This window comes from Ahaetulla prasina, chromosome 3 (assembly GCF_028640845.1).
Source record: "Ahaetulla prasina isolate Xishuangbanna chromosome 3, ASM2864084v1, whole genome shotgun sequence".
NCBI lineage: Eukaryota > Metazoa > Chordata > Lepidosauria > Squamata > Colubridae > Ahaetulla > Ahaetulla prasina.
In genome coordinates, this window is record NC_080541.1 from 194,212,886 (window position 1) to 194,236,698 (window position 23,813).

Below are 23,813 nucleotides of genomic sequence, written 5' to 3' on the forward strand. Positions count from 1 at the left end.
TACATACACGGTATATATCTTTTGGATGGAATATTATTTGATGGCTCACCAACATAGAGGGATGTATGAAATTAGCTCACAGCTATGATAAAATTCTTTTTGAGGTTCTCATTACATGGATCTATGGAATGTTCATAGCTGCAAACTTTAATGTGTCAAGGCAGTGATATGGAAAAAAATAGATTTTTTACCAGAAATTTAAAAGTCTTAAACTTTCATCTATAATCTCTGGTGAGAAAATCCAAATCTTCTAATCCTGGATCATGTCTATACTTAGAAATAATACATTCTATCCATTTTTCTAAAGCCTGCATTTTTAATTTGTCAATGTTCAACATTTTATAGACTTTTTCCCCAAATTATTTGTTGTGCTACTACAAGCTAGAGCTAATATTTCCCATCGTATTCTAGATGGTCTTTACCCTGATTCTTTTAAATTGTAATTCTGTCTTTGGGCTATTTGGGTATGATATTTGTCATTCAGACTTGGCATTGATTTCTAATACTGTAGTAATAGTAAACTGAGCAATATGGTTGCTCTTTTTAACCTTCCTTGCCACCTTTCTTTTTTCTTTCCTGGCCTCCTGATGACTTTGTTTCTATCTCACACTTCATAAGTTGTTGTTCAGATGTATTGATCTTTAGTCATAACAATCTATACTATGAAAAGATTGATATGATATTTGATGTGGTTTCATTGAAGGGCAAAAAGAGAAAAGGACTTTCAATGAAAAGTGAACTGAAAAGAAAACAGGAAATGTCAGAACTTTATATAATATAAGGAATAATTCCATATTTTACTTTTGGTAAATTTCACATTTCGTTCAAGCATAAGTTGATAATATCCCGCTGAATTTTCATGAAATTTTGCATGAAAATGGCTCAGCATCTTCTAACTCATATATACAATTTTTAATTATAATTTTTTTGCTATGAATTCTTGCACATAATCTTCCTAATATATGCATTTTTAAATAAAAATTTAGGAAAAAATGCAAATATTGAGAAGAACTACATCTTTTTGCTCTCATCTTAATATATGTAAAGTAACTTCAGTATGGTATCATGTTAAGGGGCATTAGAAGGTTGTCAGATAGACGGTACCTGATCTTCTTGTGTAAATATCTGTGGAATAAATGAGGATTGTCCAAATATCTGGAAGAAAGAGTTGGAAAAGATTAAAGCATAAGGGATTGGGATTTCACTGCTTCGCTACAGAAGCATTCAACAGGACCACAAAGTGACAAGGGTAACCATGGAACAATTTTAACCTGTGACATCCACATCCAGAAGAATGAGCTGCTCTTCTGACAACTAATCCAATGCAACAACACAAAACTTAAAAGATTACATCCCTAGTTACAATTAACGTTTCAACAAAATTAAATCTACATAAGACAATTAACTTTCTCTCCGATTTCCACTAAACTGATAGGGAATGAAATCTAAATAAAAATGATATTCTTTGAAAATAGTATTTTTGGAAGACAACCAAGATATTTGACTCCACAATATTGGGGCAGAAATTTTCCTACACTGTTAGAACTGAGTAAATTAAAGTTATTGAGCATTTTAGTTGTCTCTTCTACCAAATTTTGAGTAGGGTCATCAAGGCAGAAAACACACTGAGCGCAGAGTAAAATAATACAGACTATAATCCTACGTAGTTATGATTAAAAACAGATTCTTAATATTAAACAGTCTCTCTGCTCTCCACTTAGTCTGGCTACTATTAACACATGTGTCAAATTCCTTTCCTTCTTTTTTTTTCTAACTATATCTGCACAGAGCTGAAGAAAGATGAGAAGAGCAAAAAGAATTTAACTAGAGTTGCCTTGCACTGACATTTTATATTGATATTTTATATTGATTACAAACTCAGATGGATTTGGTAAAAGTATTTATATGTTCAGAAGATGGGAATTTAAAGATCAAATAACAAAGAGTGCTGTCTTCCAATTATTAAAGTGATGGATTAGATAAACTGATCTTCTCCCTTCAGCTTCCCTTAAAATAGGTATTCAGGGATAGACCTGTCAACCTATACATTTGAAAAGGCCCATCTGTACTTTAACAAGAAATATATGCTAACAGCTTTATAGCATTTCCATCAACTCTACCATAAAGGTATCAGCCAATGTCAACCTTAACTATCTAAGTGAAGCGGTATTCATATAAAACACTGCATGCTTTCAGCCAAGAGTGGAGTGCATAGATCTCATTGTAGAATCACACACAAAAAAATGTAATGATATTTGTATATACTTCTAATGGAAAAGAGAAACTTGCTGCCTCCGGCTTGCTGCCACCAGCCTGGCTGGCTTGCCACTAACTGCAGAAGAATGTCAGAGGTGAAGGAAACCTACTCCTCCTTTGCCTCCTCCTCTCTCTTCCTCCCTTACCATGGGACAGCTCGCCACAGGAGAATGCTAGAAGTGAGAGGAACCACCACCTTCTCCTCCTTGTGGAATAATTATCCATCCTGTGTGAGTTGTGCCATGTTGAGTCAGCCAAGGTGAATTGTCCTGCATCGAGTTGGCCAGAGAGAGGCGGTGGCAGGTGTGGATTGCTGGGGGTTGCAGGGGTTCAGGAGAACCTCTAGCTAAGGTTCTGTGCAGTTCAGAGAACCCACAAATCCCACTCCTGGCTGGCCCAGCCCAGCCCGCCCCTCTCAGGAGTTCCCCTGTGGCCTGTTTTGCATGCAGGTAAGTGCAGGGCGTGCACGGAGGCTTGGGGAGGGGGAAAAGCAGGCCTACCGAAAGTTTGGGAAGGCAGGAAACAGGCCCATTTCTGGCTTCCAGAGGGCCTCCAAAGCCTGGGGAGGCTGTTTTCGCCCTCCCGGAGGCTCGAGGAAAGCCTCTGGAGCCTGGGGAGGGCAAAAACACCCCCCCCACTGTGGTGCAAGAGGCCAACTAGGAGGCCACACCCACCATGGCCATGCCCACCCAGCAACCAGGCAGAGAACCCCTTGCTAAAATTTTTGAAGCCCACCTCTGGGCGGTGGTGGCGAGACAATGGTGGCAAGTTGTCTTAGACCCTCTCTTAAAGAATTCAATATGACTTAGTAATGACTATTTACTTTCAAATTCTGGAAATGTCTGTTTGAGGAAATTTAACATTTAACATTAAACAGCCTAGCAATTTCCTCTTTTTGCTCTTTGGTATACTTAAAACTACTTTTTAGCAGTGTGCCTGTAATGTATTAAATGGAAAAATTGTTGCTGGATTTAAAAACATGTGAACTGTTGGTTTTATTAGTGGGGCTTCCAATTAGTTCATATGTTTTAAATCCCCCCCCAATATCTATGTAATCTCATCCTGTTATAATCAACATCTCATAAGAGAAGATCTTGTCAATTGTATAAGTATGCCCCAGTTGACAATAAGCCTGATTACTTTGACAAGGTGTATATCCCAGAAATGAAAAAAAAAAGGACAATTGCAGTTTGTAACTTGTTATGTTATCACTGCAAAACCTGTATTTGAGATAAGTTTCAAAGAAAGATAAAATGTGGAAACTGGCACATAAAAGATGGATGGAAAATCATGAGGGAGGAATGCTTGTTTGAAGGCTTCTTCCCAGTTTTAACAACTTGGGAACAAGCATTTAACTCAAATATGATTTATGAAGGTGAGAACCTCAGTGAGCCATTCAGAAAAGTACTGGGGTCAATCCAAGTTCATCTTAGTACTATGTTAATCAGATTGTGTTAGAAAACTCCCTGTTATTCATTGTCTTTTCAGTAGAAAACCTGTTTTCAGATGCCTATGCGGAAATTAAAATGGTTATCAAATGAAATCTTATTAATGCTCACGGTGAACATCTTTTTCCAAATTACAAAATTTACCCTACATTTTGAAACAGCTTAAGAAAACTTATTGTGATTAATTTGAAGATCCTTATCACTTTTATAAACATCATGTTTCATGACTACATTTAAGCATTTTCTTTGGATATGTTTTTTATGATTTAGGGTATAGAATAGAATAGAATAGAATTTTTATTGGCCAAGTGTGATTGGACACACACGGAATTTGTCTTGGTGCATATGCTCTCAGTGTACATAAAAGAAAAGATACCTTCATCAAGGTCAGGAACAATCAATATCAATATAACTCATAAGGATTACCAGCAACAAAGTTGTAGTCATACAGTCATAAGTGGAAAGAGGTTGGTGATGGGAACAATGAGAAGATTAATAGTAGTGAACACTTAGTAAATAGTTTGACAGCGTTGAGGGAATTATTTGTTTAGCAAAGTGATGGCCTTCGGGAAAAAACTGTTCTTGTGTCTAGTTGTTCTGGTGTGCAGTGCTCTATAGCATCGTTTTGAGGGTAGGAGTTGAAACAGTTTATGTCCAGGATGTGAGGGATCTGTAAATATTTTCACGGCCCTTTTCTTGATTCGTGCAGTATACAGGTCCTCAATGGAAGGCAGGTTGGTAGCAATTATTTTTTCTGCACTTCTAATTATCCTCTGAAGTCTGTGTCTTTCTTGTTGGGTTGCAGAACCAAACCAGACAGTTAAAGAGGTGCAAATGACAGACTCAATAATTCCTCTGTAGAACTGGATTAGCAGCTCCTTGGGCAGTTTGAGCTTACTGAGTTGGCGCAGAAAGAACATTCTGCTTGTACATAGCTTGTAAATATTAACTGGACCTTTTTTTAAGAGGCCTTCTATGGTTCTTCTCAATGAATGAGGGCAGGGAAAACACTAAATCTATTTCATTTACATTTAAAAATGTACATCTATTTTATTTGATTACATTCCAGACATGTATATAATAAATAGTCTTCTTCTTTCGCTCTCTGATTCTGAACATTATAATTTACAGTACATTTTGATCTTAAGAACTAGATCTAAAGCTTCTAGGGACAGTCAAGCACCATAAATTGTTCACAATGTTCTAAAAATAGAAGCAGAACATCTTTGTATAATTTAAAACCTTAGCTTAGGGATTATCAGGAAATTGACTCTAAGGTTTATCAAGTTTGTTGCAAAATACATTGGAACACCATTGATGTTATTATACCAACAGTGATAAATTTATAACAAGCAACACAACTTATTTATTTTATTTAAATATTTATATAGCTGCCCATCTTTCAGCCAACTCTGGTTGAAAGTGCAAAATTAGCTCCAGGCTTGAAAAGGCCCATGAAGTATATCCTGATGTATCTTACTTACAATGGTTATCCTTAGGGCTCTCCAGACTCACCCCGAATTGACAACAGAAAGCAGGAACAGTATTCTAATTAGCACTAGATACCAATCATTATTATATTTTCCCCCATTGCTATCACATATCTAATATTCTATTACTCCACGGTAGGCTCCTAACTATAGTCAGGCATACAGTGTAGTAGGCCCAAGAACAGTCTAGCCAGTAGCCAGTCTAAAGAAAAATATTTATTCTTAAGAGCTTGCCCAAATTTTATTGAAAAGCCTGAAAAGATGTGTAACTTTGGAAATATTTTGACTTTTTGTTTGGAGGAATAAGCAAGGGGCAAGGCTACCACCTGAATTCTAGGTCAAATCAACATAATTGTTAATTTTAATGGAGAGTCAGTAAAAGGAATTCATTTTTCACTGAATTTATCCAGGACATAAACAACATTTACTACTCACTGGACAAAACTAACATGGCATTTTTTTTTCAGTATTCCAAGAAACTTCTCAAAACATTTTATAGAAAAAATAGTTTGAAAAACAGAGAAATGAACATTTTTGACAAACATCACAAAAACGCTTCCATAAGTCATAATTGAATCTTACCATGAAATCTTATTTTTCTGTCCATCGCCCATAATCTCTAGCACAGTTCAGACAATGTTGATCTCCCAATTCTATGCATGAATTCTATGCAATTCTATGCAATTCTTTGATGATGTCCTTCCTCAACGTGTAATGAAGTATAAGGTCTTTATATTCAAAATATTGTTATCTGGTTACTAGTCTTGTAAAACTTTTGAACCAACTGAGATATCACTATGAGGAGGTTCAGTTTCCAGGTTTTTCTTTTTCATAATCTCAATATATACTACAAACCTAATAACTGTGTCAAAATCTCACCCAGAGCTATCTCTATTTTTAGGCAAAATAATATGATTGCCTCAGATGGCAAAAGCTGAGGGAGGAAGGCTCTATCTCCTTCACAGTTCTTAGCTATTAAGTAAGGATATTTAAACACATGTTTCGAGCTCTTCAGAAGCACATTAAACCTATGGCTAACAGCAGCATGTCTTACAAGTGAAGCCTCCCTCCACTCTCTCCCCTATGGTACATCCCTTCAAGTCCCCAAAAGCTGATATTCAGGCTGATTCTGCTTTCAAACTCAAGTCTTTGAGATGAGAAATAGTTTGAAGATCTTCTGGAACTAGAAGAATAAGCTGGTTTGAAAGATTCAGATTCTTTTGCTGAATTAGAATGTGTGACCAGGGACTGAAAGGGAAGGAGAGTGGCCACACTAGTGACCAGGCCAACTCCTTCCCTAGTGATGGCTATCTATGATACCAGTTGAATGGTCATAAACAGGTTATATTGTGCCCACTTTGAAACTATCATGACTTGTTGTTTGCATATGAGGGAAAACACTTTTAAAACTGGAAGAGCTCTGGATGACTTAAGGCTGTCTCCGGAACAGTTTGGGGAAGAAATGAAAGCAGCATCATGAAGATTGACAAAAAAAAGAGAGACATAATCATGTTGTAGTTACAAATGTGAAAACCTCTGAAATAGGAGGTTTAGAAGTGGCATGGTGATCTCAAAGTTTATGTCTAACAATGTTGAGGATTTCAAGATCATTACAGCATCAGGGACAATCTGATCCCTTACCAATATTTGAGAATATAACTCCCACTAGCCCAAGTAATATCTCCATTGGTAAAGATTATATGTCATTGAGCAATTCTCAGAGGATTAATGAGGTGCAATGGAGGAAGAGGCTGCTGTAGATGGTAGCAAAGAGAGTCGTATGTATTTCTTTTATACCATCTAGGTTAGGGGCATCCAAACTTGGCAACTTGGCAACTAAGGGGCGTGCATAAGCGCACAAACGTGCCTACCGTTCCTGTCCTATTGTTTTTCTTTTCTTCTTCCTATATATGTTTATATGTGTATATACTATATAATCTTTTTGTATGATATTGTGACAAAATAAATAAATAAAATAAATAAAATAAACTTTAAGACTTGTGGACTTCACCTCCCAGAATTTCTCAGTTAGCTTTGCTGGCTGAGGAATTCTGGGAGTTGAAGTCCACAAGTCTTAAAGTTGCCAAGTTTGGATACCGCTGATGTAGATTCTTCCAGGCCAGATGCCCTCAAGACATTATTGACTTAAAGAGTTTGTTGGAGAGAAATTTCATTACGCTCACCAATGAGAATACTAGAGTTTAAGAAAATAGCTACGAGGAAGGCACAAAATATAACGTGGATGTCTGTCTGTTGGTTGGTCGGTCTCTACCCATCCACCATCTATCTAATTTATATAATTTCCATCTTACAAACAAGCGATGGGGCAGATGGCAGGCATATCAGCATGCTCTTTGCTTCTGAAAAGGTTTATTGCTTGGGACATATACAGAAGTAATTGGAAATATGGAAATACAGTATGAAGATTCTGAAGAAGTATACAAGGAAATTAAGAATGCGAAAGAAGTAGAATCTAATTATTCCTTATCAAATTCTATTTCACATTTTTCCATACTCTGTCATTCCAGCTTGTTTCACTGAGTTATTCTGCCCATATTTATGGCTTCTCTGACTCTCAGCCTAATTGGCCATCCACAGCATCTGGTTATTAGGCTGATTATGATCTTCCCTAGTTCTACATTCAAGTTGATTACTGAACTGAAAACAGTAATCTTGACCTTTGCTATCTTTTCCTCTTAGTAGAACTGCCAGATATCTATAATCTGAAGAAATTTAACTACCCATATCTGAATAGTACCACACTACATGCTACTGCATTAAAATAGCGAAATAAATTTATAATCTTCCCTTTCTAATTGTCCTACAAATTAAAAGTAGTTGTAGGAAGGAAGAATAATCAGTGTCATAATATAAAGCAGATGTGCTGTTTATACTGGGCATGGCTAGTCTAATGAAGAGAAGGACCAGGGGAGACAGGATAGCAGTGTTCCAATATTTGAGAGGCTGCCACAGAGAGGAAGAAGGTCAAACTATTTAAAGCACCTGAAGGCCAGACAAGGAATAATGGATGGAAACTGACCAAAGAGAGATTCAACCTGGAAATAAGGAGCAATTTTCTGATAGTGAGAGCAGTCAACTAGTGAAATGGCTTGCCTTCAGAAGTTGTGGGAACTTCATCACTGGAAGTTTTCAAGAAGAGACTGGACTGCCATTTGTCAGAAATGGTGTAGAGTCTCCTGCTTGGGCAGGGGAGGGGGGTTGAACTAGATGACCTACAAGGTCCCTTCCAACTCTATTCATCTGTTAATACCCTTATATTCTTTCTGGCATTTATGAGCCACAATTTCATCAGAAGTCTCCTGGATGGTACCTTATTGGGAAAAGCAATTTATCTTAATTCCAGGGGACTTTGCTGTCTGACTGCTATTGGTTTGATGGCTGTAAAATGGATAGAAACAAATTTATGAACCTAAATCATTAATAGCCATTAGCTAAATTGAAGCTCCATTGAAATATTGGCTGTTTGGCCAATAATCAACAATAGAATCTGTCAATTCAATTTATTAGCCTTCTTGAAGAATAATCTCTAATCCGAGGCCACATGCTGGATTATATGGAATATTGTTCTGATCTGGCAGGAGTTTTTTTATCTTGTAAATATTTTGAAATAAAGACCTCATTATCCTCATGTGCTTGTTTAGGCAGCAAAAAACTTTTTGTCAAATAAATAGTCTTCAACATAGAATCATAGTTGGGTTAAGTAATGTCATTATGTAAATCACACCTGATTTTACAATCTGTTTTGCTACAGTTGGTACAATTGTTATGTGAATTTGGCTTCATCCTTTGTTTGTCAGAAGCCTCTTGGGAAGTTTGTAAATGGCAATCATGGGACCCTGGGATGCAGCAAATGTCATAAATATGTGCCAGTTGCCAAGCACCCACATTTTGATCACTTGACTGTGACAGTCATAAGTGAGAGAGGATTGGTCATAATTCACTTTTTTCAGCACTGTCATAAATTTGAATGTTCATTAAATGGATGATCTAAGTCAAGGACTATCTGTACAAACTTCCTTTGGTATCAAATAAGTTCAGGAGAAGCTCAAGATTTCCAAAAATGGAATAAGCTTTAGGGAGAAAAATGTCTGAAAAAGTGAGGGGACAAGAAGACCTAATCCAAGAGAGATGGAACATTCTCAGTGATTAGAAAACAATTTAGAATGAAAAGGAATAACTGAAAAAGGGCAATCTAGACAGAACTCTGAATTAGATTTCTTTATGTGACAGTTCTTTGCTACAAACATATTTCCTATTTTATTACATGCAACACTTGATCACTACAATTAATGCAATTATTGTAATCTTAAATGTTTATTAGGAAATTTTAGACAGTGTTATGTGGAGTAATTAATATGTTACAGAGAAGTATTTTAAGAACATATTAAGAGCTTGATGGATTAGACTTGAAAGTTCTATGTAGCCCAACATCTTTCTGTCAACAGGTGCTTCTATGAACTTCTAAGAAGAATCCAGCAATTTGGCGTATGTATAACATGGTTATACATGTGTATAGGTAGATATGCCATGCAAGAAATGGATGAGCTGATTAAGTGTAGTGAAAATATCTTACTATAAAGATAAAATTTCATAAATGCACTTCAAATATCTTTATTGTTAGCTGCATTCTCATCTATATACCCTGTGGTAGTAATCTCTTGCAGCTATTTGAATAGTATTAAGGTGTGAAGAGAAAGAGATTCAAATAAAAATGTGATAGGAAATAAAAGTATTCAATTTCACATCTGGAAATGCAAAACCGTCTTTAGGTTTCCATCTGCACTTTTGTAGAGTAGCCTTTCACAACTTAGAATTCTCCAGATGTGTAGAATTCACTTCCCACAATTCTCTATCCAACATGAACATATATCTAGAGCTGAACAAGTATCTAGAGACCATCAAAGCTGGAAATGTCTATTGTAAAGCAGCCCTTTTTTGGCTTTGGAAAAAAAAGCTGCTCTCTTTTCTCACTTCTTCCTTTGAAAATGGCTTTTGTTGTGCTTTGTGGATAGGTGTTGTATGTTGACCCTCACCTGATTGATGCAACTGGACTCGTCCAGGTTTTCTGAGATTTGATTGTATTCTTCCTCCCAGCTTGGAAATTTTGGTGGTAAAAGGATCTCAACAGAGTCAAGGCGATCCAGGCTTCTGTGGAATGAGGATAAAGAATTTGAGATTAGAAGAATGGTATCATCAACAATCCTAGTTATGCTATTGTCAGAGGCCATTGCTCATAGCACCAGGTTTTGGGAGTTCTTGGATAAGATGCAACCAATGTGCTTCTCTCTCATGAGTGTGTTCATTTCTTTCTCCTTCTGCTCCTCCTTACTTCTGTCCCATTATCTATTATCAACGGGAGAAATTCATTTAGTTTCCATAGGAGTACAAACTTTTCTAATTAAACATTTTCTCATCAAAATATGAACTGGAACTCAGCTATCTTTCAAAAAGCATACTTCAATTATTGAAATAATATGCAAGTTATAAAGAAAGCTGTGTTGATCTCAGGCTTTGCTTTGGCCACTTTTGTGACATGGGAAGACTTAATTAGTAAAAAAATGGAACCAACTAAGCCAGAACAAAGCATCCAGTGGCCACTGAGTGGCAGTCATGTTCTACGTATAGGCTGTACATTTCTGAACATTTTGCATTCGTCAAAGTCGAAGAATGAAGCTGCAAGGAAGCATTTGCTTCCTCAAACACATTTGGATAAGTATGTCTCCAAGACTCTAGCAAACTCTGTTTAAAATCAATCTTCCTGAACTGCAAAAAAAAAAAAGCATTTTGGAAATGGCCTTCATGGTTTGTATGAAGAAAGTTCTAGATTCAACATCAGAATTGAACAGAATCGAATCTCCTTTAGGGCTCCTGCATAATAGGCAATTTTTTAACCTGTGTGAAGATGACATAATCAATTCATTTTCTCCCTTGTATTGTAGCTACCATTGTTTGATTAATCCCAGGTGTAATGTATTACTGTAAGTTTTGGAGGGAGTTTTAGGCGGGAAATATCTCGTCTCTGATTGGATGCAGCCTCAGGCTGAAGTGTATATAAGGAGAGGTTTTTCTCCAGAGTTTTGCTGGGTCACACTATATTAAAGAGCTGTTGTCACTAACCTGGTCTCCTGCCTCGTCAATACCCAAACATAACATTGGCGACGAAGGTGGGATTTTGAGGCAGAGCACCAGAACAGAGCTGAACTCACTACGAGACTCAAACCCAGCAAGGTGACGGCGAATGCAGCGATGACCGGCTACACGCCACCCACTCCGTTTGACCCTGCCCAGGAGACATGGGGAATATACATGACCCGTTTCGAGAGTTTCCTGGAGGCCAACGAGCTACAGGGAGTCTCCGACAACCGTAAACGGGCTTACTTCATAAGCCACTGTGGGTCCGCAGTCATCGCCGTCAGAAGCCCTAGCGGAGCCAACACCGCTACACTCCGTGTCGTGGCAGACCCTTCAGACCCTCCTGAAGAATCACTACGCACCAGCCCGTCCAAATCGTTCGACGGTACGAGTTTGGGGCGCAGGCAACAAGAAGGCGAGTCTATCAGCGACTACATGGCAGCCCTGAGACAAGCCTCCAAGCATTGCAGTACCGCGATCTGGACGAAGAGCTGCTGGAACAACTTATACGGGGGTCAGAGACATCCGTTTGAGGAGACGGTTGCTAGCCAAGAGCAACCTGACATTGGCAAACGCCTGGACGAAGCCAGAGCCCATGAGATGTCCAACCATGCAGCAGACACCTTACAAAGCGACTCACGCCGATGGCGGGCGCAAAGCCGAGCACAGTCCACCACGAAGAAACCTATCGTGAGTCAACCAGCGAAGAGGAGGAAGAAGTCCACTACACGGAAAATCGACAAGGAAGACCCGGAGGAATGCGGAAGTTGCGGGCGACATCAGCGCCAAAGATGTAAGTTCAGGGCGCCATTTGCGGCGGTGTGAAAGGAAGGGCACCTGGCTCAAGTCTGCCGAGCACCCCAACCTTCCGCGAAAATTCAAATCGTCCAATCAGAGCGGCTCTGAGCCAGAGATGCAAACCCCACATTCCCGCCGAAATTTCAAACCAGCCAATCAGAGCGCGAGATCGGCGAGGCGACCCGCGATTGGCCAGGAAAGAAAGAGCGCGAAGTCAAACCGAATGACTGTTACCATAGACCACGCAGCTACCCGCATCGAAGAAAAGATCTTCACAAACCCGACAATTGAAGGCGTACCGTGCCGACTGGAAGTAGACACAGGATCAGCTATCACAATCATGTCCTGGGACACTTTTGTGAAAGCCTTGCCACACATCGCAAAGCGCAAGCTACAGAAACAACGGCTCCGGGTGCAGGATTACCAGGGCAACCGCATCCCTGTTCGAGGGACAACGACCGTCGAGGTCAAGTACGGGACATACGAAAAGACCCTGCCCATCACGTTAGTCGAAGGGAACCTTGCCAAGCTTGCTGGGGCTAGACTGGTTCAGGCGTTGGGAATGGGGTGACTGGCGTCCACGGACGGATGCAACCTGCAAAACACCTAATGGAGGAATTGCAGACGTATTCGAGGACCGTTTAGGCAAGTACAAGGGACCCCTATCTCCTTCAATTTAGACCCCAAATAGCTCCCATTAGGTTAAAGGCAAGGAGGTTCCTTTTGCACTCAAACCTAAGATTGACAAAGAGTTAGATAAATTAGTCAGCCAGGGATACTAGTGCCAGTTGACCATGCCAAATGGGAGGCGCCAATCGTCACCCTATAAAACCAGGCGGGTCCATAAGAATTTGCGCTGATTACAAGGCTACCTTGAACAAAGCATTGCAAGAGCGCCTACCCAGTTCCAGTAGTGCAACACTTATTGCACTCACTAGGGCACGGACAAGTTTTCGCCAAATTAGACTTGGCACAAGCGTACCAGCAGCTACCCGTAGATGCTAGCACAGCTGAAGCCCAGACCATTGTAACGCACCGAGGTGCCTTTAAATGCACCGGTTACAGTTTGGGGTGAGTGTGGCCCTGGGCTATTCAAAATCTGATGGAGCGACTCCTACAGGGGCTACCAGGAGTCGTGCCTATTTCGATGATGTGTTGGTATCGGGAAGATTTGGAAGAACTGGGGAGCGGCTGAGGAAAGTTTTGGCCATTTTCGGTCAGCCGGCCTGAAAGTTAAAGCAAAAAATGCCAGGTGGGGGTCGAGTCAGTGGAATTTTTGGGATATAGGATAGATAAGAATGGAATTCACCCACGAGAGTAAGGTCAAGCGATAAAGAGAGCCCCAGCACCCAAAAACAAGACAGAACTCAGGCTTTCCTGGGTCTGGTAAACTTTTATGCTGTATTTTAAGAAACAAAGCAACCGTTGCTGAACCGTTGCACAAGTTGTTAGGAAAAACACTGTTTGGTCTTGGGGAAAGACAGAAAACAGAGCATTTGAGGCAGTCAAAACTTGCTATCAAGCGAAAGCCTGTTAGTCAGTACAGTAGCAGGCTGCCGTTAGTATTGGTCTGTGATGCATCCCCTATGGAGTAGGAGCTGTACTTAGCCACAGACTCCCAAACGGCACTGAAGCCCCTATAGCGTTCTATTCACGAACGATGTCCCCGGCTGAAAGAAATTACAGCCAACTAGATAGGGAGGCTCTCGCAATAGTGTCAGGCGTGAAGAAATTTCACGAATACGTTTTGGGCGAGTCTTTGAAATTGTCACTGATCACAGACCGCTATTGGGGTTACTGGCTGGCGACCGCCCAACGCCAGTAGCACTCTCACCTAGACTGACCAGATGGACTATTTTTCTGGCCGCCTACTCCTACAAACTACAACATCGGCCTGGAAAGGAGTTGGGGCATGCAGACGCACTGAGCAGATGCCCATTGCCAGGGAAAATCGAGGACCCCACCCCGGGCGCACCCGTTCTACTAATTGACTCTTTGGACTCTGGCCCAGCCACATCTCAGGAAGTGGCTCGGGCCTCATACCGGGACGTTGTATTAAGAACTGTGATTGGATGGGTTCAAAGGGGATGGCCCGCTGCGCCGGGCGAGCGTTTTAAAGAGTTTGTAAAGAAAAAAGGGGAATTGTCTGTACAAGGGGGGTGCCTGCTCTGGGGGGATAGGGTAGTGGTCCCCGAAAAACTAAGGAAAAAAGTCCTGGAACTCCTGCATGAGGGTCACCCAGGAATTGTGAGGATGAAGGGGTTAGCGAGGAGCTATGTCTGGTGGCCCCAAATGGACAGGGAAATCAGTGACAAGGTAGGCCGATGCCAAGTCTGTCAGGAATCCAGACCCTTACCTCCCACGGCCCCAGTGTTCGAGTGGGAGAAACCCCAGGGCCCTTGGTCCCGCATACATATTGACTTTGCCGGCCCATTCCACGGCCAAACATTTCTAATTGTGGTAGATGCATTCTCCAAATGGCTGGAGATCATTCTAATGAAATCCACAACCGCGGAGCTGTCACTGCAGCCCTAAAACACCTTTTCGCCACACATGGGCTACGGACACCATCGTGTCCGATAACGATCCACAGTTCACCGCAGCTATTTGAAGGGTACCTGGCGAAGAGGGCATCCGACATGCCCTCTCAGCGCCGTTCCACCCTGCGTCGAGCGGCCTTGCTGAGCGATTTGTTCGGAGTGCGAAAGAAGCGCTGTCACGAAGTAGCCCGGGATTGGCAGTCACAAATCGGCGCATTCCTAACTGTCAACATAGGACCCCTGTGTAGCCACTGGCGCAGCCCAGCCGAGCTGCTAATGGGGCGGAAGCTAAGATGCCCACTAGACCGGCTGCACCCAAGCTACATACAAGGCGGGTTCAGAACTAAACCGGAGAAACTCAGAGAAATAGCCATAGGAGACACAGTATGGGCTCGGAATTACAGCGCCGGCCCTAGCTGGAGGAGGGAGAATCATAGACCAAAGCGGGCCTAAATCCTATCTAGTGGAGCTAGGCGATGGCGAATCTGGCGACGCCACATAGATCAATTAAGAAATAGAGTGAGCGATAAGACGGAATTAGGCGAGACTAGCCCTGACTTTGATTTAATTAACCCCACAGCTGACTGGGGCCGAGAACAAACAGAAATCGTAAGCAAAGAACCAAACAGAGACTTATCTGAGTCAGGCGAGGTCCAGCGACACCCTCCGGTCCCTCTAGAGGACAGCAGGCCCGAGCCGGCGAATAATCCAGGGCCGGATGGCCGGGAGGAGGAGCTCAGAGGAACGAAAAGTCCCTCCGGCACGCTCGACTCAACTCCAGAAAGTGAACTGCGCAGGTCCGGGAGAGTCAGGAGACGCCCCACGTACCTGCAGGACTACGTAGAGAAGTAGTATGCAAATATGGGCAAAGTGCCTTCTGGGAGGGAAGGAGTGTAATGTATTACTGTAAGTTTTGGCGGGAGTTTTAGGCGGGAAATATCTCGTCTCTGATTGGATGCAGCCTCAGGCTGAAGTGTATATAAGGAGAGGTTTTTCTCCAGAGTTTTGCTGGGTCACACTATATTAAAGAGCTGTTGTCACTAACCTGGTCTCCTGCCTCGTCAATACCCAAACATAACACCAGGCACTGCTTTCCCCATCCATTTTTCAAGGAAAAATAAGTTAGTTAGCTGGAAGTTATTATCCAAATATATAATTACTGTGTAGTTACAATCCGGAACCTCTGCATTTGAATCACTTTTTCCTGGTTGTGGTGATCATGAATGACAATGAGAAACAGGAAGCCCAGAGTGCAGCTACTCAATGCATGATTAATAACGAGTCAGGTTCTAGAAGCTGCCACTCATATGAAATATTTTCCTGAGTATGTTATGTGTGATTCTTAATTAAAATAATCACTGAGATTTTAAAAGGTTTTAGCTACTCCTTTTGCTATACTTGAGCATACGTATATGTATGAATCGTCATACCTACCTATATGTATCGTCGTACAGAATGTGTTTTTAAAAAATATATATTTGAGCATAGCTATCTAAAAGAGGTTGGATATTCACTTAGATACAAAAATCTGACAAGTCTATCTGCTTTTCTGCCTGCCTGCCTGCCTGCCTGTATACCTATTATGCTTTTGTTGGAACTAAGAACAATAGACCTAGGATATTCACATATTATAAAACAATTAGAAGTGGAAGAAATATTTTGATCTATTTCAAGTCATCTAGTGAGCGACTCAGATAAAAAAAATGACTGAGCATAGTTTATGATAGGCCTGTGATGGCGAACCTACGACATGTGTAGCACAGCTTCTCTGTGGGCATACAAGCCATCAGCCAGCTTAGTTCCACTGCGCATGCACGCAAGCGCCTCCCACCGGCAAGCAGATTTTTGGGATGCGCAGGGGGCGGGGCACATGCGGGAGAAAGTCTCTGGAGCCTGAGTGGCAAAAACACCCCTCCACCATGGTGCAAGAGGCTGCGTAGGCCACACCCACCATGGTCACGTCCACCCAGCTACCGGGCAGAGAGCTAGTTGCATGTACGCTGGGGGTGGGGGGTGGGGGGAGCATGGGGGGGTCATGTGTGCATGTGGAGAGGGAATGGAGAGGTTGTGTGTGCATATGCAGGGCACGCACATTGTATTATGGGTGCTGGCATGCGCGCTTGCTTTTGGCACACAAAGAGAAAAAGGCTAGCCATCACTGTGATAGGCCGAGCTTGGGATTCTCAAACGCAAACAGAAAGGGCAAAGAATAATTTTAAAATTAAGTCCTGATGCATTCAATGACACTTGGTTCTTCAGGGCTATGTTCAAACAATATCTTTTACTTGAAGTTTGCATCAAGCATTGTTCCTGGTGATATTATGGACCTACCATATTGTTTTCTCCTCCAGAAGTGATTTGCATCACCCTCTTGTATTCATAGTTTGATAGTGATGAATATTTGAATGACTGCAGTCCAGTTTTCTGATGTTTTGCCTACAGATATGGCTAGTATCTTTAGAATCAGAGTGAACTGCTTTGTAGTATACCAGAATAGTAAACCAGAACACAGCCATTCAGCCCAAAAGTTCATCACTGCTTGATTGACCCTGGTCATGAAAATGGACACATACAATAATTCATGGTCTAAGCAAAGCTCAGGAGAGTCTTCCGACTAGGTTCAAGTACTAATCAGTACCTGAAAAACTTTTTTCAAGATCTTCAAGGTTGGCTAATAGCTCCTACCTGTTGTGACCTGTAAAATTATCTGGGTACATACAAACCTTTCAACCAAAAAACTAACCATAACGAATGTGGTTATAAATCAAATTAAGTCACTGAGCAAAAACTTGCTTAACATATTTTGTAAATGCAACTAACAATAGCACTTAGCACTTAGACTTATATATCACATTTACAGTGCTTTATAGCCCTTTCTAAGCATTTTTTTTTTACAAAGTCAGGGGCCGCGGTGTGGCTCAGGCTGTAAGATAGCCTGTTATTAAACACAGCTGCCTGCAATTACTGCAGGCTCGAGTCCCACCAGGCCCAAGGTTGACCCAGCCTTCCATCCTTTATAAGGTAGGTAAAATGAGGGCCCAGATTGTTGGGGGGGCAATAAGTTGACTTTGTATATAAATATACAAATAGAATGAGACTATTGCCTTACACAATGTAAGCCGCCCTGAGTCTTCGGAGAAGGGCGAAAAAATATTGCTCCCAACAATCTGGGTCCTCATTTTACCCACCTCGGAAAGATGGAAAGCTGAATCAACCTTGAGCCTGGTGAGATTTGAACTGCCAACTTGCAGGCAGCCGGCAGTCAGCAGAACTTGCCTGCAGTACTGCACTCTAACCACTGTGCCACCGTGGCTCATTACTACTAAGCTTTTACATGTTAAATCTGTTGTAAAAACATCTAATAATTATGCTTAAAAACTGTAATTATTTGAAACACTACTTTCCCCCCATTTCTATTCATTTTTGTGTGGTTCTTGGAGATTGTCTGAAAACTCACTGCAGTTTCCTTGGCAAAGTTTTTCAGAAGTAACTTGCCATTGCCACTTCCCTAGGCACTTCCTGAAAATGACTGGCCCAAGATAATCCAGCTGGCTTTGTACTTAAGGTAGGACTAGAACTTAAGGATTCCTGGTTTCTAGCCTGATTTTTAACCACTACACAAAACTGGCTTTCTAAACATATATTAAGCTAAATCAATGGGATCTAAATCAGGTTTATTCAAAAGTAATAATAATAATAAGAGAGTTGGAAGAGACCTTGGAGGTCTTCTAGTCCAACCCTCTGCTTAGGCAGGAACCCCTACACCACTTCAGACAAATGGTTATCCAACATCTTCTTAAACGTTTCCAGTGTTGGAGCATTCACAACTTCTGCAGGCTAGTTGTTCCACTGATTAATTGTTCTGACTGTCAGGAAATTTCTCCTTAGTTCTAAGTTGCTTCCTTAGGTAATTTTCCCCGAGAAGCTCCATATTCAGGTGAAAAAAACCTGCATTGTTTCTTTTGTTGTATAGGAGTCTAAAATTGGTGTCTGGCTGCTCAGTAGCAAAATGTGTGTGTGAAGAATTATCTACTTTTTTTTTTTACAAGCTGGGGCTCTTAAGTATATGTGCTTGCAAAGATTGCCTATTAAAGATGAAACTCCATACATACAGTAGAGTGTAAGGTCACATGGCTGTGCCACTGTGCATGTATGGCTCTGAATGATAATTTGATTTTTATGAATTGTCACATCGATTTGACAACTCAGTTTGGCTTTCAGAAACTCAGTTTGGTGATGTTATTGAATTGGCCTTGAATCAAATCTCTCAATCATAGCCTTTTAAGACGCCCTTTAAAGCGATCAGTTTAAATATTGAACCAAATGTCTCCCCTGTATGGCCAGCAGATGGCACTAAATTATGTATAAGTACAATACTTCATTTTTTCTGCAACAATCAAGACAGGTAAGTTACTTTATTGACTATGCACTGCAGCCATCAACAACTCTCCTAGAGCCCAGTCGATTGTATTTGATTTATACAAGCTGTGTTTTGAAACAAAATCCTTTTCCCCTACAGAGTACAAGAGCAGAACAATGATCAAAGATGAAAGCTAGGTATAGGATTTTTACTTTCTTATTTTTAAATCATTGTTCTGTTGTTCTACCTCAACTTTGAATACTTTGCAACCATTCTATGTATTGTGTGCTGGGAAAGTTGGGATAAAAAATATTGTCTCACTCCTTAACTTCATCTCTGTTTTACATACATACGTATGTGGATACATATAAACATACACACTAAATTATACCCATCCCTGCTTCCTGAGCTGCCATTGGTTACCAGTTGGCTTCTTGGCGCAATTCATTATTACCTATAAAACCTTACATACTGTATACAAGGCTTGGTTGTTTATGCCAGGGGTGGGCTTCAAAAATTTTAACAAGGGGTTCTCTGCCCGGTTGCTGGGTGGGCGTGGCCATGGTGGCTGTGGCTTAGTCAGCCTCCTGCACCACGGTGGGGAGGGCATGTTTGCCCTCCCTGGGCTCCGGAGGCTTTCCTTGAGCCTCCAGGAGGATAAAAATGGCCTCCACAGACTCCGGAAGCCCTCTGGAGGCCGGAAACAGGCCCATTTCCAGCCTCCCCAAACTTCTGGGAGGCCCGTTTTTTGCCTTCCCTGAGCCTTCGCATGCACCCGGCAGTTACCTGCATCCCAAATGGGCTACATAGGGACTCCTGAGGGGGGTGGGGCAGGGTGAGTGGGGCGGGGCCATCCAGGAGTGGGATTTGGGGGTTCTCCAAACTGCACAGAAACTTAGAGGTTCTCCTGAACCCTTGTGAACCCCCAGCAGTCCACCCCTGGTTTATGCCCACCTAGGAAGATTAATCTGAATGTATATGCTGCAGATCCTTTCATTCAAACAATGTCACATATCAGGAATTAGAATGTCCTCTGTTGTGGCACCTGCCCTCTGCAACAACTTCCCCCAGAAACTCAAATGATTTTGACTCTACAGTTCTTCAGGAAGTTATTAAAAATATTATTAGTTTTTGTTGATTTTGGAATGTTTGGCTGTTTTACTTTTCTGGATGCATATTTTTTGTTTGTCCCCCCCCCCCCCAGTGTATTGTAAGCCACTGAGAGTCCTTTGGGAGTTATAGGCAGTCTCCAAATCTAACAAACAAATGAATGAATAAATAAATAAATAAATCAGGATGACTACAATCATATTGGGAAATGACAGCCATAAAGAGGCTGAATCCAGTTCCCTTCATGCACTAAATATTGTTCATGGAGTGATCATCTGCTCCTTTCTGTTGGTGGTTTCACAATTCATTTTTACCTGTTCTGACTGGTGCTTCTTTGGTAACTTCATCAAAATTCTGAATAAAGGCCTCTCGCATTCTAATTTTTCATCAGTGAAAGGCAACTCAACCAGGTTTAACTCAAACTTCCAAATGTCTATCTGTAAGAAGGGATATGTGTCCCTCTTGCCATTGCTATATACTCTGAATATCATCTCATTTGCACTGATAAAGCAGGATATTTGAGTAATTTGGAAGGATGGAGCTGAAGCAGTGAAAAATCAACTATCTCTTTCTGCTAACAATTGTAGGCTGATCAGTTGAATGGCAAGGAAATGTGTGCTAGGCTCCTAAAAGTTTAGTGGGCAACAAAGGAGGGAGTGCAAGTTCCCCCCCACCACACACTCCAGAAAATAATAGTCATTCTTTCCAGAGGTCAGGATATCTAAAAATACCCATTCTTTTGTTCTGTGTCAGAAGTAACTCGCAGAGATCTCTCGCTGTTTTTTATCATACACCAAGTTTTGCTTCCCTTATGTAAAACTTCCTAAAGTTGCTACAGTTTGACATGGAATCAATTAGGCAGAGACGTGGTAGTCTCCTTTAATTGGAAGCATTCAAGTGATTATCAGACATCTGTTGAGCAGGAATACAGGTAGTCCTCAACTTAACAACAGTTTATTTAGTGACCAATCAAAGTTACAACGGCACTGAAAGTGACTTATGACATTTTTCACACTTAACAGCTGTTGCGGCATCCCAATGGCCAGATGATCAAAATTCAGATGCTTGACAAGTGGTTCATATTTATGACAGTTGCAGTGTCCTGGGGTCATGTGATTATTTTTTGCGACCTTCTGACAAGCAGAGTCAACGGGGGAAGCCAGATTCAGTTAACAACCGTGTGACTAATTTAACACCTGAGAATAATTACTTAACAACTGCGGCAAGAAAGCTTGTAAAACTCATTTAACAAATGTTTCATTTAGCCACGTAAATTTTGGACTCAACTGTAGTCGAGGACTACTTGTACCTTAATTTGGATTCCTGCATTGAAGAGAAATTGTATTAAATGGCTTTTTCCAATTCTAGGATTTTCAGATTCAATCAGAGGTGGGTTTCAGCAGGTTCTGACGAGTTCTGGAGAAATGGTAGTGGATATTTTGAGTAGTTTGGAGAACAGGTAAATACCACCTGGCCCCACCCCCATCTATTCTCTGCCTCCTGAGTCCCAGCTGATCAGGACGAAATGGGGATTTTGCAGTAACCTTCCCCTGGATTGGGGAGGGAATGGAAATTTTACAGTATCCTTCCCCTACCATGCCCACCAAGCCATGCCACGCCCACCAAGCCATACCCACAGAACCGGTAGTAAAATTTTTTGAATCCCACCACTGGATTCTATTTTTATCCACTTCTGCCTTCCTCTTTTCCTTCTTTCTATGTGAAATTAGTCATATTCCTTCCCTTCTGAAATTCACTTGAGCCGTAGTCACCACATCCAAAGAGGTTGTACTACTGAAAGAAGGAAATTCTAAAGTTAGAAGGATGTACCTTTGAGTGGTGCTCTGCTCGCCCAGTGACTGTTGAGTGGCCTTGAGGTAACTTTGCCTCCGTGCTGCAGTTTTAGGAGATGGCTTGGGGCTGGTTTCTGAGTCCTCACTGTCATCATCACCCATGGCTTTGATATAACTGCCGCTTCTCATGCGCCGGCATGGAATTTCATTGTCTTTGTCCCTAGTCAGCATATTATTCCAGTCTCCCTGAGGCACCTGCAAAGAACAAAAAACAGAATATGGTAATCCTCTGTGGCAAAGAAAATAAACGGGACAGGAACTGTAACAGCTAGATTGCTAATGTGTGGGGAGAGGCCCTCTGAAAGATGCTTTCATTTTTCAAAGGCCATTTGTTGGACGTACAGAATAGAACTTCTTTTTTATATCCTCTTGAAGCTAGAGAAATAATTTTCTCAGAAGGTAGATTTACTTGCCTCCAGCTGCCTTTTGGGAAGGGGTGAAGGCCTTCCATTTTAGTCAGAATATGTCAGCTGGTGCTAGTGTGTCTAGTGGTTTTTGTGGCTTTCATGATATTTTTCATCTTTGTGTTTTATTTTCATTATGCATTGACTGCCTTGTGGCAGTAAGGTGAGATAGAGGTGAGAGGCAGAAAATCCTCCTCCACCTTTTCATCATCTGAAAGATAAAAAGAACTACAAAATAGCAGGCTAGCAATTCATTAATTCAGCCTCACCAGAAGTAATGAGTTCCTGATGAAATAAAATCATACAGGAACAGACAATTTCATGTATAGCAAGCAATTTACAGACACTGTTCAACTATGCATGCCTGAAACATCTCCTTAAATTCTGTAGTATTCAGCTAAAGACTTACAGGCTAGGAATAAATGTTATTTTCAGAGCAGTGATTAAAAAAATCATCTGAGGCCATGGCTCACAGATCAAATCTGGCAGATGGACTTCTGAGATGATATCACAAGGCTTTAAGAAGGTCCTCTTTCCTACTTGACAAGGTACTGCAACTTCAAAGACTTGGTTTTTTATTTGAAAGGAAAAGCTGCTGTTACTCTTTGTGTACATATTTATGAAGAGTGGGTGAGGCAGAGAGAGGATGTTATCAGGGGTGGGCTTCAAAAATTTTAGCAAGGGGTTCTCTGCCAGGTTACTGGGTGGGCGTGGCTATGGTGGGTGTAGCCTAGTTGTCCTCCTGCAACATGGCTGGGAGGGGGATTGCCGTCCCTGGGCTCCAGAGGCTTTCCTCGAGCCTTCAGGTGGGTGAAACCATCATCTCCAGGCTCCGGAGGCTCTCTGGAGCCCATTTCCTGCCTTTCCGAACTTCCAATAGGCCCTTATTTCTCCCTCCCCAAGCCTCCGAGCATGCCCTGCACTTACCTGCATCCAAAATGGACCATGTGGGGACTCCTGGGAGGGGTGGGACAGAGACGGGCAGGAGTGGGATTTGGGAGGTTCTCTGAATTGCACAGAATCTTAGCTAGAGGTTCTCCCAAACCCCTGCGAACCCCCAGCAGCCCACCCCTGGATATTATATACGTAAGTAAATTTATGTAATTTAATACTTCCCAACTTGTTCATTTTGATCTTTGACCCCACATACAACACGGTTCTTAGGAGAAAAAGAAACCAACTTCCCTCAACACTTTCTTAGCCTATAAAGCTACTGTATAACCTGGATCTACCATTATAAATGGTAAACACCAAAAGGAAACATTTTTAAAATGTTGATACCATAATAAATAATTTGGCTACTGAGGCAATGGCATAACCATATCACCAAATACATACGGTAGTTAAAGAGATTGATTTTCTTTTCCCTTTTTGAGTTAACAGATATACAGTGCCACCTTT

At 41.4% G+C, this 23,813-nt stretch overlaps 1 protein-coding gene across 4 annotated transcripts in view; it reads right to left on the bottom strand.

The window, feature by feature from the left end:
* Positions 1–23,813, bottom strand: part of DLGAP4 (DLG associated protein 4) — a 177,484-nt gene that overhangs the window by 95,266 nt on the left and 58,405 nt on the right. For 2 of the 4 annotated variants that reach the window (XM_058178595.1, XM_058178597.1), the window contains exons 3-5: positions 21,986–22,194; positions 10,249–10,363; positions 1,105–1,155 (exon numbers count right to left, since the gene is read on the bottom strand). In XM_058178595.1, the coding sequence (XP_058034578.1) occupies positions 1,105–1,155; positions 10,249–10,363; positions 21,986–22,194 (375 nt within the window). Of the gene's footprint in view, positions 1–1,104; positions 1,156–10,248; positions 10,364–21,985; positions 22,204–23,813 lie in introns of all 4 variants that reach the window. The other 2 variants (XM_058178594.1, XM_058178596.1) reach the window with 2 other exon arrangements.